At 42.0% G+C, this 16,770-nt stretch overlaps 1 protein-coding gene across 16 annotated transcripts in view; it reads right to left on the reverse strand.

Moving 5' to 3' along the window:
• PXK (PX domain containing serine/threonine kinase like) overlaps positions 1–16,770 on the reverse strand; it is a 91,207-nt gene that overhangs the window by 21,158 nt on the left and 53,279 nt on the right. For all 16 annotated transcript variants that reach the window (XM_054479615.2, XM_054479616.2, XM_063661023.1 and 13 more), the window contains 9 exons: positions 14,682–14,759; positions 13,816–13,889; positions 13,196–13,270; positions 9,912–10,016; positions 9,254–9,355; positions 7,810–7,971; positions 7,288–7,405; positions 5,634–5,712; positions 1,128–1,176 (listed from right to left, as the gene is read on the reverse strand). In XM_054479615.2, coding sequence (XP_054335590.1) covers positions 1,128–1,176; positions 5,634–5,712; positions 7,288–7,405; positions 7,810–7,971; positions 9,254–9,355; positions 9,912–10,016; positions 13,196–13,270; positions 13,816–13,889; positions 14,682–14,759 — 842 coding nt within the window. The remainder of the gene's footprint in view (positions 1–1,127; positions 1,177–5,633; positions 5,713–7,287; positions 7,406–7,809; positions 7,972–9,253; positions 9,356–9,911; positions 10,017–13,195; positions 13,271–13,815; positions 13,890–14,681; positions 14,760–16,770) is intronic.

A 16,770-nucleotide genomic window follows, 5' to 3' on the forward strand; every position in this document is an offset into this window, starting at 1 on the left:
AGGTCTAGTACTAATTCCTGAATCCTAGAGGCCGGACTGTCAGGGTTGGAGGAGAATATATTTATTGACAAGGCTGAAGAAATTTCCTAAGATGTTTCAGTGAAGAAGACATTAAATTTAAATGTTTTTTCTCTCCTACTTCAGATCCAAAGAAGCTATTATTGTCAGAATTCCTCTAACTGGCAAAATAGAACAGAGGAAAGCACCTCTCTCACTGACACAATCTTCTAACCCTGCCTTGGTTTTCTTTCTTTTTTTTGTTTTCTAAATTTATTTTCATCCTAATAGTATTACATGTTCTTTTGGAATATAGAAAGGAGCGAGAGAATTATCTTTTATCCTCCCACCCAAATCGCACTCACAGTGAGCACTGCCAAGAGCCATGGCCTGAACAAGGAGCTTCCGTAGATGACCTCAGTTGTCTAATGACAACAGACATGCATTACTCACCAATTTTACACATGAATACATGCAGACTCAAAGATTAAGTGCTTGCCCATAGGTCAGCAGCTCTCAACTGGGAGCAATTTGTACACCACCCCCCAGGAGACATTTTTGGTTGTCACAGTGCGGGAGAGGGGTCAAGGAGTATTGTTGGCATCTAGCAGTGAGGTTAGGGATGCTGCTTCACATCCTACCATGCACAGGCAGCCCTCACAACAAAGAATCATCTGGCCCAAAACGTCAAATACCGTGGTTGAAAAACCCTGCTGTAGATAACAGCTAATATTGTAAGAACAAAGTAAGATATCATTCTGGTTTTTTGGGTTCTGAAGCCCATTCTCTTTCCATGACACATGCCACCACTGCTTCCCAGGAGAAGACCTCCTTCCAGGCTTGTTTCTACATAGATATGTTGTTTTACACATTGTCTTATTTTTTATACCTAAGCACAAATCTAAATCATTTTCCATATTACTACAATGTCTTTATCAATTTCACTTTTAATTATATTATCAAATAGATGTACCATAAATTATTAAACTAGCCCCTAATTGTAGGACATTTAGATTATTTCCAAATTTTCCCTATTATATATCTTTTCTTTTTTTTGGCTAAAAATACAGCTAACTTTCAAAGTCAACTTAGTTATGTCACAAACCAAAAAACGATATAATTGTCTTTACCTTAAACTGTGGTTTTTCAGAAGTGGTTAGTAAAACATCGCTGAATAATCTGTAAAGAAAAGAAACAAACAAAAATCTTTCTTGAACCAGGTGCACTCTCAGACTAGGATTAATGCAGATTAAGACACCTTTAGCCCATGAGGTCTCCCTTCCCTGCACCACATCCTCCAGCCCCCGGCCCAATCCACCATTCCATGTTCATTAACAAATGCAAAGGGGTTTGCAGGTGGCCCAGTGTGACCCCCTTCCCACTGTTACTAGGGTATCTGGGCCAGCTGTGTACTAGAGGGGGTTTCCCCGCTATGGGCAATATTGCATTTTTAAAAAATTACTTTTGCAAATGCTAATTTGCAAAAATGTCGCAAATAATATATGCAGTAGATATTTCTAAATAGAATAGTTTTCTGCTATTTTTCTTGCCTCAGAAGAGGATAAAATTTATTCTAGAGTTCAGTAACATAAAAATGTTCAAGTAAGTAGAAAGGAATTGTCCTGATTGGAATCTAACAGGAAAGTAATTTTCTTCTAAGTATTTCTCATGCTTCATTTTTAAAAGTAGTAGCTTTTGGAGTAAATCAATTCTCTCTTCAAAAATGTGTTACTGGCTGGGCACGGTGGCTCATGTCTTGTAATCCCAGCACTTTGTGAGGCTGAGGCAGGCGGATCACTTGAGGTCAGGAGTTCCAGACCAGAGTGGGCAGCATGGTGAAACCCCATTTCTACTAAAAATACAAAAATTAGCCGGGTGTGGTGGTGCATGCCTGTTGTCCCAGCTACTTGGGAGGCTAAGGCAGGAGAATCCCTGGAACCCAGGAGGCAGAGGCTGCAGTGAGCCGAGACTGCACTACTGCACTCCAGCCTGAGCAACAGAGTGAGACTCCGTCTAAAAAAAAAAAAAAAAAAAAAGGTATGTTATTGCAAAAAAGTAAACAACAGACACTGGGTCTACTTAGGGGGAGAGGTGGGGAGAGCAGCAGAAATAATAACTATTGCGTACTGGCCTTAATAGCTGGGTGATGAAATATGTACAACAAACCCCCATGACGTGTTTACCTATGTAGCAAACTTTCGCATGTACCCCCAAACCTAAAAGTTAAAAATAAAAATAATAAAAAATGATTTTAAAATTACCCATGTGACCAAAAAAAAAAGTATATTATTAAAAACAATAGCATGGGCCGGGTGCAGTGGCTCACACCTGTAATCTCAGCACTTTGGGAGGCTGAGGCAGGTGGATCACCTGAGGTCAGGAGTTCAAGACCAGCCTGGCCAACATGGTAAAACCCTGTTTCTACTAAAAATACAAAAACCAGCCAGGTGTGGTGGCACGCACCTGTAGTTCCAGCTACTCGGGAGGCTGAGGCAAGAGGATCACTTGAACCTGGGAGGCAGGGCTTGCAGTGAGCCAAGATCACACCACTGCACTCCAGCCTGGGTGACAGAGCGAGACTCTATCAAAGAAAAGAAAAGAAAAGAAAAGAAAAAAACAATAGCATGAACTGGGTGACCTGGGCACAGTGGCATGCGTCTGTAGTCCCAGCTACTCCAGAGCTAGAGGTGGGAGGACCCTTTGAGCTCAGGAGTTTAAGACCAGCCTGCATAACACAGCAAGACTCTCAAAAAGAAGGAGGGGGGAGACGGAAGGGGAGGGGGAGTGGGAGGGGGAGGGAAAGAAAAGAGGAGAGGAGAGGAGAGGGAAAGAGGGAAAACAATAGCAAGAACAACTCTGAACTGCTGGGTAAAACAGGTCAAAGAATAGAAATGGTTGCTTGGGTAGTACCCAAACAGCTATAAGTGAGTCTTTCTTTGAATATGCCTCCTGCCCCTCCCCTACTTTTTAAAGACATGGAGTCTTGTTACGTTGTCCAGGCTGCCCTGGAAGTCCTGGGCTCAATCAATCCTCCCATCTTGGCCTCCTGAGTAGCTGGAACTACAAGCATGTGCCAGTATGCCTGGCTGAATATCCTGCACCCCCACTTTGTTTTATTTTTTATTTTTTTGAGATGGAGTCTCACTCTGTCACCCAGGCTGGAGTGCAGTGGTGCGCTCCAGCGCAAGCTCCGCCTCGCGGGTTGCTGGGACTACAGACGCCCGCCACCATGCTCGGCTAATTTTTTGCATTTTTAGTAGAGACGGGGTTTCACCATGTTAGCCAGGATGGTCTCAACCTCCTGACCTCGTGATCCACCTGCCTTGGCCTCCTAAAGTGCTAGGATTACAGGCATGAGCCACCACGCCCGCCCCTCACTTTGTTTTATTTTTGAGACAGGGTCTCACTCTGTCATCTAGGCTGGAGTGCAGTGGCGAGTTCACAGCTCACTGCAACCTCAAATTCCTAGGCTCAAGCGATTCTACCACCTCAGCCTTCCAAGTAGTTGGGATTATTACATGGCGCACACCACCACACCTAGCTAATTTTGTTGTTGTTGTATTTTTTGTAGAGATAGGGTTTCGCCATGTTGGCCAGGCTGGTCTTGAACTCCTGAGCTCAAGTGATCCATCTGCCTCAGCCTCCCAAACTGCTGGGATTACAGTTGTGAGCCACCGCACCCAGCTATATTACTCTTTTTTAAAGATGGGAACTTCATCACAAGTAGAAATGACAGGATTAGCTTTCCCCACAGGGCTCCTCAGGGCCCCATCTGTCCCTCAGCCACACATCTCTTTACTTCCAGAGGACACATTTTAATTGAACATGGTTTACGCCTGTCCAGGAGCTCTTCTCATGGCTGAAGCCCACATGGTAGAAAGACTTAGGTGAAGAAAAAAATATTTGGATTCACTTAAGGACTGGAAGACTGAGAGAAAGATGTAAGAGCTTTGGAATGGGGAGTGTAAATGCAAACTCGAGTAAATCAACCTGTATACAGGCTATTTCCTAAGTACAAGCGCATTTTGCTAGAAAAGTTTGTGTGAAAGTTGTTTTCCAAACTGGGTCTGTTTTTCCATATTCACATTGTTTGTTTTGTTTTGAGACAGAGTCTTGCTCTGTCGCCCAGGCTGGAGTGCAGTGGTGAGATCTTGGCTCACTGCAACCTCTGCCTCCCCAGTTCACGTGATTCTTCTGCCTCAGCCTCCTGAGTAGCTGGGATTACAGGAGTGTGCCACCACGCCCAGCTAATTTTTTTTATTTTCTTAGTAGAGATAGGGTTTCACCACACGTTGGCCAGGATGGTCTTGAACTCCTGACCTCAAGTGATCCACCTGCCTCAGCCTCCCAAAATGCTGGGATTATAGGCATGAGCCACTGCCCGGCCCACATTATTACATTATTATTAATGGTTGCTGGTTTGGCAACAGACACTTCAGTGTCTGTGGAACAGTAGAATGTCACATCCACGGGGCAGGGGCTTGGTTTCCTCTTTTCATTACAGTGCCTAGGACAGCAGCTGGCCTCCAGAAGGCCCTCTCTAAACACTTGTGGAAAGAAAGAACCAGGAACCTGAAGTTATCTCTACCTTCTCTGAACTCTGGCTGCATGCCCTTCAAGCCGTCCCCTGCCTTGTTTCCCCATATTATTGTTTTCAGAGTATATCTGTTATATAATAAGCCGGTGCAGACAAAGCACCAGATACACTGCATGGTGTGTGATATTCAAAAAAGATCAGCTGATTCAGTAGTAAGCATAAATCTTAGTGAGCACATATTAAGTGCCAGGTCCCTACTAGGAATCACCTCATTAAATCCTCCCAACTACCTTCTAAGGTGGGAACTTACTATCATTCCCATTTCACAGTTCACAAAACGCTACTTCCAGAGGTTAGGAAACTTGTCTAAGGTCACCCAGGTAGAAGTGGTGAAGCTGGAATCCACCTCCAGGTCTGTCCGACCCCAGGCACACCCTTCTTAACCACTCTGCTGTCTTTCCATGAAAGAACAGAAAATGCACCTGAAGGGAAGGCCCCACAGCACTATTTCAGCTGCCCTGGTTATCTATTCATAACCCAGTTTCAGAGAAAATGTCTTCTGAGCTCCAAGACCTTAGAACAGTGCCTGGTACATGCTAGAGTTTAATAAATAGTACCCAGTGAGTAAATTCACAAGCAAAAGCATGGGTGCTCAGAAACACGTTGCCCTCTTCCTGGAGGGCAGACCCTTCAAGGCCCTGTGACTTGTGAACTATGCACAGCTGGGGGCCAACTGGTTTGCTGATGCAGGGTCAGAAAGGAGCCACTTGAGAGGGCCCTCCTTCAGTATTTCCTAAGCTGGGGGCTGCGACACGTACGCACACCCAATGCTAATGTACGTACACACAATGCTAACGTTGAGTGAGGATATACACGTGAAAATGACACAGATGTTAAAGGATAGCCATCAGACCAGGAGAGCAGAGAGGTCACAAACAAAGGGTGAGGACATCATGCTGCAAGTGCCCATCAGCAAGCAGGCCACGCCAACTCTGCAGGGACCGCAAGAGTCTTTACTACAGTACCAGGTGCTTGGACACAGTGGTCTGGCGTTCAACATAGTTATCAAGATTACAACCAACGCATATGATTGACTTACGGCATCTGTAAGAGCCGGGAGACGGTAGGCATGCCATTTTTACAGGCTTCACAAGACAGCGTAGACTCCAACACGGCCACTTGAAATGAACAGATACACATTTTAGTTCCACAGAACACGCTGGCAAATCCACTTGCTGATGAAAAGTTTGACACCACTTTGCAATAACTGTCTGCGGGCTGATCAGGACAGTGTCAAAAATCTTCACACACAGACAGATGGCATACGTGGGGTGGGGGAATGTTGGCAACACTGGCGTTACTGATGACTCAAAAGAAATGGTTTAGAAACTACATGCTGACAGAAAGCTAAATATATTTCAAAGATAATTGGAGGAAGGATTCAAGATATCATTCATAAAAGTGTTTGTTCTCTTGAAAGAGATGTAAACACTACACAGAAGTAAAATTCTGAACTTGAAAGACGTTTTGCTGCTTGCCTGCTTTTCATCAAAACCAGCACACAAAATGCCAATTGTTGATATCTCATCATCCAACACCTTGGATGCTATTAACAGGAGCAGCCAGATTTTTCTACCCACAGGTCACTGTTCAGTTTCAGCGGTTCAAATTCAACACAATATAGTCCCAGGGTCTGTTCTCTTGAATTGCCTCTTTTGACACAATAACACTTGGTGAAGGGTGGACCTGAGTATCTCCAAGGCACAGGGGTCCAAGAGCTACCCTGCCCTCCCCTCTCTCTGCTCCAGCTGTGGGTGCCAGCCTGGCTGTGGAGGGGATGAAAGGGTCCTGGATGAGTCTGTACCAGTTCCTGCATCCCTCCTTCCTAAAGGTGCTCTCACTTGTCCTCCAGCTCCCCTCAGCCCCCACAGGTAATGCTGTAAGAGATCCTGGATCCAATTTGTCTGGATGTCTGCATTCCTGCCTGCCTGCCCTAGGTCTGGGCCTGCTAGGCTCTTATCTACTAGACTTCTGGCCTATGGCATTCTTGTTTTGTTTTGTTTTTGTTTGAGGCAGAGTCTTGCTGTGTCGCCCAGGCTGGAATGCAGTGGCGCAATCTCGGCTCACTGCAACCTCCACCTCCAAGAGGCGGGTTCAAGCAATTCTCATGCCTCAGCCTCCCAAAAAGCTGGGATTACAGGCATGCACCTCCACACCCAGCTAATTTTTGTATTTTTAGTAGAGATGAGGTTTCATTATATTGGCCAGCTTGGTCTTAAACTCCTGACTTCATGTGATCAACCCACCTCGGCCTTCCAAAGTGCTGGGATTACAGGTGTGAGCCACCATGCCTGGCCTCTCTTGTTTCTTACAAGTCTCACTTCAGTCTTGATCTGACGTCTGACACCTGCCTGAGTCCTCAAGACTGGCTTCAAGTTGCCTGGCTCTGGCTTCTGCATCACACTCAGGCAGGCCATACCTCTCTTTACATCCTCCTGCTTCCAAAGCTCTAAAGCATTTTACGAAAAGTTCCCAGAAATTTCAGATAGCCTGGCAAATGGACAAGCCACCTGAATTTTCACAGAAGTGTATTTAAGTAAACTACTCAAATTTGGTTTACTTTTAAATTGGGTAAGAATTTCTGGCTATGGAGGACAGCAACTTCCTCTGGGTCTTTCCTGGACTCTGGAAAGGGGATGAGTGGCTCTGCACACTACCAGGGCCCAGAAGACCCTTCCCAACCCCATACTGACCCACAGCCATGGATGGGGAAGGAGGGAAGGAGTCCACAGGCACCGAGTCTGGCGGTCGTCCATAAGTCATTTCATACAGTAAGTGGCCAAAGCAGTGGACATCCACACTTTCCAATGTCTGTGGAAGAAAGAGCAGCAGCATGTTCACCCTTCACTTTGGCTTTGTGGACCCCCACGCTCCTGCCCCAAGCCTTCTCTGAGAAACAAAGCCCAGGGATAACCCCACTCCTAATTGGTAATGTAAATGCAACTCCAAAGCCTTTTGTAAAACCTCATGAGGTATCCCAAAGGTCTTGGTCTGACCCTCCACAGTTTTCCAATCAGTGAGTCCACCTCCCTCCTTACCCCACCCGCCATTTCAACTCAGCCTCCCAGAGGTACAGCAATGCTCCAAGGGCTGATGGGCAAGGCCTGTCCCAACTATACCTTTCACTACTTGGTGCGTATTTCCTACATGGGCAGATCATGGGGATAATTGACACCTAAAAATGAACCTGCTATTTCATTACTTTAGCAACTTACATTGATTTTCCTGAATTGTGAAAAATAAGATCGGTAGAAGGAAGGCAGGCCCAATAAGGAATTCTCAAGGTCTAGCAGCCGGCAAGTGTCCCCATCGAGCATCACATTGGAGGTGTGAAGATGCCCATAAGGGAATCCCTTGTCATGAAGAAACTTCAGTACCTATCAAAACATATGGGAAAGTTACATTTTCCCTAAACTCATTCAAATATAAGACAAGTTAAACTTTATTTTTTAGTCAATATACTTTGAAACAAAACCAAACAGGTCACTGGGAAGATTCCTGAAGAAAAATGCCACCTCCACCCATTTGTTTGGAAAAGGAAGTGAAGCTGAATGCTTTCCAGTTTTGAGGCTGTGAGATGCAACATCAGTTCTTTCTTTCCCCAAAAGAATAGAGAAGCAGCCTGCATATGCTTGGAATTAATAACTCTGATGCCAAAAGGCTCTGCTTTAAGCACTTTCTGATTCCAACAGGCCAGCTCTCTTCAGGGCAAAGTCTTGATCCTCCTGCATAGATGAGTGAAGCTATCATATCAGTGCTTCTGCCAGTAATTCAGAAAAAGGGGTTGAACTAGAAAACATCTCTAGTTCAGTCTCTCCTCCGAATATATTTAGCTGTTTATTAATAGGAACACACAACAGGATCCCAGAAAAAGCAGTAAATCTTTCGGCTGCCATGTAAATAATCAGTGGCTTACCCAGTAAGAGAGATGCCTAGATATAGCCCTGCAGCGTCCTGGTGAACTAGAGCAGTGATAGCCAAGTGGGGTGCCCAGAGCAATTCACTAAGGACTAGAAGAAAATATTACAACTTCTCTTCCTAGTTGTTGTTTTTTAAAAATATTACTTTTTTAACTTATAATATACAAAATATATTACTAGCATGCTGTCTCTATCCAAACAAATATAATATATATACACACATACACATATATGTATGTGCATAGTAGTACATGCATATAATTTATAGTTAAATAGACATAACATTGGGATATTAAATTGGTTATTACTGATAGGGTTGCATAATCCCAGAAGCTTGGAGAATCCTGATCTAGAGGGTGATGTCAGAAAGGCTTCTCACTGTTGGTTATACTTCTGTAAGGGAGCCATATGGCTATGCATATGACATAACAAAATCAAAAACTTTGGCATGGGGATAAAGAGCAACCAAAGATAATACAAAAGTTGGTATCCACACAGTAAAGTTCTTAAAACTCAGACACTAAATTACAACAGCTAAAGTTTTAAGAATTTTGTAGACCTAAGTGACTGTTGCCTTAGTCTCAAATATTTACTTTTTGAGGCAAAATATGACAATGCAATCAGTTTATAAGTAATCAGACAACTTAAGTGATTTTGGATATTACTTAAGAACTTTTCCAGGTGAATAATGTAATTTTGGATGGAATTTGAATGCAACTTAAACAAAAGTACCTCTTACCTCTAATATTTGCCGTCCATATGTTTTTATTTGCTGGAGTTCCAGGCCCTGAATCTTCTTAGGGTTGCAGTACTTCTTTAGAAATGGGTCTTTTGGTTTTGCCTTTGGAAAAGAACAAAGAACACATAAGAAAGCAGCAGAGGGGCCAATATCTGCACACAGACTCCCTGAGCAGGCAGGATTCTACAGAGGCTAGGGGCGCCAGAGATGGCCAGCTGCAAGATGTGAGCTTTTAAAATACAACAGTCTGCATTGTTGATAGAAAGAGGCTGACCCAGGTTCCATCCCTTCTCTAGCCCAGTGAAGATGTGCCTGGTCTTGCCCTTAGCAGACCCCAAAGTCTTGCATATTGTTCGAATTCTTCAGTACTGCTTTGTTAAGTGCAAAACACAAACTTAAAAACTGACCTAAGAGAGCAGCTTGCAATGTAATGGACATAATTATTAAATGTTCAACCTTTCCTCACATGGGAAAAGGAATGCTCTTTAATCAAACTAAGTAGAGTTTTTATTGCATGAATAAAAATAAATTCCAAATAAAATCAAAACTAACATCAAATCCTCAGGGCCTAGCCTCTGGAGTCTTAGAGACTTAAGTATCAATAACAGGTTCTAAAGAAACGTGAGAATTCCTTATGACCATGAACTTGCACAGGTACCTTGTAGATCAGATCCTTCAACGTTCCCTTTTCATTAAACATCCTAATTAGCAACGCTGAGGATTCATTAGCTGTGGCAAAGGTAACCCGATAGATGTAAGGGTGCTGTCAAAACAAAAAAGAAATTCACATTGATTTGCATCAGGATTTAGGTCCTTTTAAATCCAGGATCTGGTTATGCAGAGTCAAGTAGCACTGTGGTGGTTTAATTGCATACGAATGTAGTGATATTCCCTGAACACATGGCATTTTCAAGTTATTCAGTTACCAGCTAGTTCCTCCTTCTTCAGATGGAGGAAGGGACATAAACTGTAGGAACAAAGGAAAACAGGAGACAGATAATGGATGTGGTAAACTCCACAAGTGAAGGGGTCCTCTTTGGTGTGTGCATTCTCATAGCTCAGGCAAAAGTGTGGTGGAAGAGATAAAATGTCCGAGTTTTGAGGATAATAGTGTTAATATCCTGTCTCTGTAAGTCAGTAAAGAATACAGCCAAATCTCAGAACAGCCAAATGGAGACCAGGATCAATGTGTCTTTGCTCACAGCTTTGCCTAACATTCCACACTGCTGTTTGGGTGCCGAGCCAAGAAGCATACTAGCCAGAAAACAGGCAAAAGTAGCATCTTCTGGAATCTCAGCTCTTTCCACAGTAGCTGGCATGAATCTTCCTACCCTTCTATAGGATTTTGCAACATAAAGATTCACAGTGTCCTCCTCAGATGGAGAAACTGACATTAAGCAACTGGGGTGGAGAAAAGACAAATTATTTAATGAGTGAAAGGAAAGTGCTCTTTCTCCCTGGAATTCTGGTTACATGAAACAAACTGGGTCCAGACAGGTATTACAATGTTCATTAGCTTAAAGGAGTATCATGAAAATTTAAACCCATGGGAGCTGAGCTATGCAGGGATTTTGGAGGCTGGCATGCAGCAGGTTGGGGGGTGGAAAGGTGTACCCAGGAAAATATAGTAATTGATCATGAAGTTCTCCTGATCATCACATCAAAATGGTTGCTGCTGACTTTTTAACAGCTTTGTTGAGATATAATTCACATGCCATTACTATTCACACATTTAAACTGTACAAGTCAATGATTTTCAGTATATTCAGTTATACAACCATCATACAATCTAATTATAGAACATTTTCAACACCCCAAAAAGAAACACAATGGGTAGAATAAAAATCTTTGAGTACATACTAATGTAAATTTTTTAAAAAGGGAGAAGAGAAGCTCTTTAGAGTAGAATGCCAACTAATAAGTAAATACAGAAGGAATAATAGAGTTAGAAAATCACATTAAATGCTAAAATGCTAGTGGGCTTGATAAAGAACAGAATATGTAGTGTCACAATATCTCCTTACACATTGGTTATTATAGGTATTTACCTTAAGAAATTAAGTATGGGTAAAAAAAAAAAGAAATTAAGTATGGATATAATGTTTAGCAACAATTGTTCACTATGGCTTTTTTCTTTTTTAAAAAATAAGAGCAAAAAGCTGAGGTGATCTAAATGTCAATAGAAGATTGAGTAAACTAAGGTATAGCCAATGATAATTCTATACAGCCCATAATAATGACGCTATATTTACTAACAACTAAAGATGCTCATGGTACACCATTAATGAAAAAAAATCAGGTTTTAAAGCACTACATATATAATTTACTTTTTTATCATAAAAATTCTTAAAAAGTAACAACTGAACATTTTGGTTCATACTTCCGGTTGATTGGGATTACTGGTGAGCTTTCTTTTCTTTTCTTTTCTTCTTTCTTTTTTTTTGAGACGGAGTCTGCTCTGTTGCCCAGGCTGGAGTGCAGTGGCACGATCTCGGCTTACTGCAAGCTCCGCCTCCCAGGTTCACGCCATTCTCCTGCCTCAACCTCCCTAGTAGCTGGGACCACAGGTGCCCGCCACCACACCCGGCTAATTTTTTCTATTTTTAGTAGAGACGGGGTTTAACCATGTTAGCCAGGATGGTCTCGATCTCCTGACCTTGTGATCCATCCACCTCAGCCTCCCAAAGTGCTGGGATTACCGGCATGAGCCACTGCACTCGGCTTATTTTCTTATTTTTGCTTATCTGCCTTCTGACTTTGCTACAATTAATATGCACCATTTATATGTCCTTCTTTTTTTTAAAGAAGCACTTCTATTAAAAGAAATTTAGGGCCGGGTGCGGTGGCTCACACCTGTCATCCCAGCACTTTGGGAAGTCGAGGCAGGCAGATCATGAGGTCAGGAGTTCAAGACCAGCCCGGCCAACATGGTGAAACCCCATCTCTACTAAAAATACAAAAATTAGCTGGGTGTGGTGGCGCGCACCTGTAATCCCAGCTACTTGGGAGGCTGAGGCAGGAGAATCGCCTGAACCCAGGAGGTGGAGGTTGCAGTGAGCCGAGATCGCACCACTGCATTCCAGCCTGGGTGACAGAGAGAGACTCCACCTTGAAAAAAAAAAAAAGAAATTTAGAACTAGGTCCTGACAGCCTGTGTCACACAACCAATCAAGCTCTAAGACTAAAGTGTCTTTTTGGCCTCACATTGCACCTCATTAATAGCTTGCTTTTGCTAGCTTGACAAGACACTATATGGCCAAAAACAAACTTGCCAAACCAAGTGCACAAGTCAGTGTAATTGTGTTCTGTTCGCTAGTGATTCATTCCAGGGAACTACATCTTCATGCAGACAAGATAAAGAATGTCAATGTTAACTCAATTTCCTGGCCAGATTAGTCTTTGCTGAAGACATTCTGCACATATTTTGAAATATATCAATGTGGTTCTTTGCACTGAAGGCCCTGGATTAGAGCTGTGTAGTAGCGTAAATAATATCATGTATTCCTAAAGGTCATCTGGTTAGCCTGTGAGGGTAGTAACTCAGATACAAAAATGGTTATTTTGCCTTTTCTTCACCCAGCTTATCTAAATCCTCATTAGTTCTGTTTTCTCAGGCTGGAAAGAGTATCTTTCAGTCCCACTGAGATAAATACCTTCACCAAGAACAAGAGGCTGGGAGAAGTGGCTGCTTCCCTACTCTCATCTTTGTTTAAAATTCAAAGTCTATATTTAAATTACTATGTTTCATGGGTTGTGCAGATGTCATGAATGCCATTTCATATAGCCTATGATCTAAGAGATTAGCCCTACACAATTTCAGTCTGAACTGAAATCCACTGTATCTCCCCATTCTCTTTTCCAGCTTTTCTGTCCATGTTCACCCAGAAAAAATACTGTGACTCTGTCATCAGCACTGAGAATAAAAGAAAGACGTATACTCACCAAACAAGAAGGCAGAAGTTTGATTAGACACTGAAAATCTTTATCTGACAAATACTTGTCTGGGCCAAGGTCAGCCTGAAAACATGGAAGGGAATATCAGGGTACTGTTTTGGTCACGAAAAGAAAAATTCCTTGTCTTTCCCTTTAATTTTATTATCCAAAATATGACTGGAAACCAAAGATGAAAACAACACTAAGTCTGGCTGCCTCAAGACCTTTCTGGAGAAGCAGTGTGTAAAAATACCAGACTTAACTGTAATCTTATCTAATTCCATTAACCAAATGTATCACTAAAACTCTCAAAGTCAAAGAGATAAAGTAATACCCAAGTATTTTTTTTTGGGAAGTAAACTCCAAAACTATAAACCCTAAAGAGATTCGAGAGAGTTATTTTAAGCTGTTCTTATTTCTTTCCAAATGTTTACTAGTTGACCAAATATAATTGCATTTATATAACCAAATGCACAGGAAAATGACTCAAAATGACTTTTCTTTGGACCAAGGAAGCCTTTACATCATCACTTAAGAGCACAGTACAATTTTGTAATTCTCTTGTCAAATCTGCTTTCATTAACCCATCTAAAGTCACTGAAGGAGACCGAAGCAAAAAGCTAGCTTACCCAGCTTAACACTAGCCGTTCCTTTGGCTGATTTTTAATCTTCATCAAGAAATATTTCTTCCTTATTCTCCAACCTGCCATAAAAGCAAAAATGTGCTTAGAGCTGCACAATTTTTGCAACAACTGATATGTTTCAACTGACCAAGTAATCAAGAAAAATTAAGTTTGGCAATATTATTCGCAGCTACATAGGCACAAGTAAAAGAACCATTTGATAATGTTGACATAGTAAAGGCTATACTTAAAAAGAAACAGTAAATGAAGAAATTATTCACGGAAAAGGCAGGAAAATAGCACTTCAGTTTAGATTTAGTGAAAAAGATAGATGAAGAAGGAATGGTGTTTCTGAAAGTTATTACCATCCAAATCCTTTGATGGGGCTTTAACCAAGGTTCATTAAGTATTTTGTTTGTTTTTGAGACGGAGTCTCGCTATCGCCCAGGCTGGAGTGCAGTGGCGCGATCTCGGCTCACTGCAGGCTCCGCCCCCTGGGGTTCACGCCATTCTATTGCCTCAGCCTCCCGAGTAGCTGGGACTACAGGCGCCCGGCACCTTGCCTGGCTAATTTTTTGTATTTTTAGTAGAGATGGGGTTTCACCGTGTTAGCCAGGATGGTCTCGATCTCCTGACCTCGTGATCCGCCCGCCTCGGCCTCCCAAAGTGCTGAGATTACAGGCGTGAGCCACCCCGCCCGGCCTTCATTAGGTATTAAAAATTAACAGCTGTATCCTCAAGCAGTTGGGATGCAAAAAGAAAAAGAAGTCACCTGCATTTAAGCATGTTCCTGGGATATGTATCAGAAAGCATGACTAAGGATCCAGTTCTGTGATCTGGCTTTTAACAGAATGAGCATGCCAATGTCTCACCTATGTCTTTCAAAGGTTCCACCACCTCCCACTTTGGTTCTGATCGGAAGAACATGGAAACCTGTTGTAAGGCAATCTCTGCAAAGACATTTTAGAAACCCATTAGTCAGACATATCAGGAAAGGGCCATATGCTGAAGATATTATTCTTGTAAATGAAATCCTTATAGTCTATGACCTTTTTAAAAAACTTAATTACCAAAAAAATAATAATAATAATAAAGAGAGAAAATACACACAAACTAAATGCAATGTGGGATTTTAGATTGGATCCTGGAATAGAAAAAGTACACTAGCAGAAAAATTGGTAAAATCTGAATAAAGCCCATAGTTAATAGTAACATTACTAATATTCACTTCTAGTTTTGATAAATGTGCCATGGTTATATAAAATATTAACATTAGGAGAAACTGGGTGAGAAGTATATGGCAATTTTCTGTACTATCATTGCAACTTCTTTTGTTTAGTTTTGTTTTTTGTTTTTTGAGATAGGGTCTCACTCTGTTGCCCAGGCTGGAACTCAGTGGCACAATCACGGCTCACTCCAACCTCAACCTCCTGGGCTCAAGTGATCCTCCCACCTCAGCCTCCCGAATAGCTGGGACTACAAGCATGGGCCATCACGCCTGGCTAAATTGTTTTTGTTGTTTTTTTTTTTTTGAGATGGAGTTTCACTCTTGTTACCCAGCTTGGAGTGCAATGGTGCGATCTCGGCTCACTGCAACCTCCACCTCCTGGGTTCAAGCAATTCTCCTGCCTTAGCCTCCTGAGTAGTTAGGATTACAGGCATGCGCCACTATGCCCGGCTAATTTTGTATTTTTAGTAGAAATGGGGTTTCTCCATGTTGGTCAGGCTGGTCTCGAGCTCCCGACCTCAGGTGATCCGCCCACCTCAGCCTCCCAAAGTGCTGAGATTACAGGCATGAGCCACTGCACCTGCCCGACACCTGGCTAATTTCTGGTGTGGTTTTTTTTTTTTTTTTTTTTAGTGACAAGGTATTTGCCATCTCACCCAGGCTGGTCTCAAACTCTCAGCTCAAGAGATCCTCCCACCTTGACCTCCCAAAGTGCTGGGAATACAACCATGAACCATTGTACCCAGCCCACTGCAATTTTATGTAAATCTAAAATTATTCTAAAATGTAAAGTTTATTTTAAAAAGTATTAATAATGTGAAAATGTATACTTTTCAAAACTGGAAAATCTAAAATATGTAATCTAGCTGGTCTAAGCCAAGAATTCAATATATGCACCAGACCACAACCCAAGCCCAAAACTCAAAACATGTTCTAAAGTCAGCTGGGAACAGTATTTAATGTTGCTCCAAGTACTATTTATCCCATCTGGAATTATAGCTTTCATCAACAAAAAAGTGATTAGCCTTAAATATATACAAGAAATGAAAGCCAGTGTACAGCAACAACATGGTTCTATTGTGGAAAGTCTCCAAGTGCCTGTTTACTGGGAAAAAAAAATCCATCCTCTTTTTGTGTTCATTTATCATGAAAATGTTTCCCCCTTTTAAGAAGACAATGAGAAAGGAAGTTCTTTAAAGTTCTCTGCATTAAGAAATTATGAAAACAGCTGTGCTTTTACATTTCCTGTAAAAAGCAACATCTGTAATTTGCCATTTCCCCTCATTGCAGTGAGTAAATGAAGCCACTCCAGATCCTTGAAAGCAAACAGCAATCCTCCGAATGCACTGTGGAATTTCACTTCTGCCTAGCATTAATTACATTCCAGGCAGACTGGTGAGGCATGAGGGATTCAGTAGAAATGCTCTCCATATGTCAAAATGACCTTGTTTGGAATTCACATGTCAAGAGCTTGGCAAACAATATCATTTGGATATATTTTATAGTACATTTTGAGTTAAGAGATCAGGGAAGAAAACAATTTACTAGCTATTTGTTTACTGACTCAATATGTAAAGTGTCACTGGCATCTACTCAGAAGAAAACACGTGATATGATGACCAAATACAAAACTGGCTCCATTCACATTTGTTCTAACTACCCCAGAGTATGACAAACCATCTGGAAGATCTGGGTGCAACAGAAACACACAGACTTTCATTATCAACACTGGG

This window comes from Pongo pygmaeus, chromosome 2, assembly GCF_028885625.2.
Source record: "Pongo pygmaeus isolate AG05252 chromosome 2, NHGRI_mPonPyg2-v2.0_pri, whole genome shotgun sequence".
NCBI classification, from domain to species: Eukaryota; Metazoa; Chordata; class Mammalia; order Primates; family Hominidae; genus Pongo; species Pongo pygmaeus.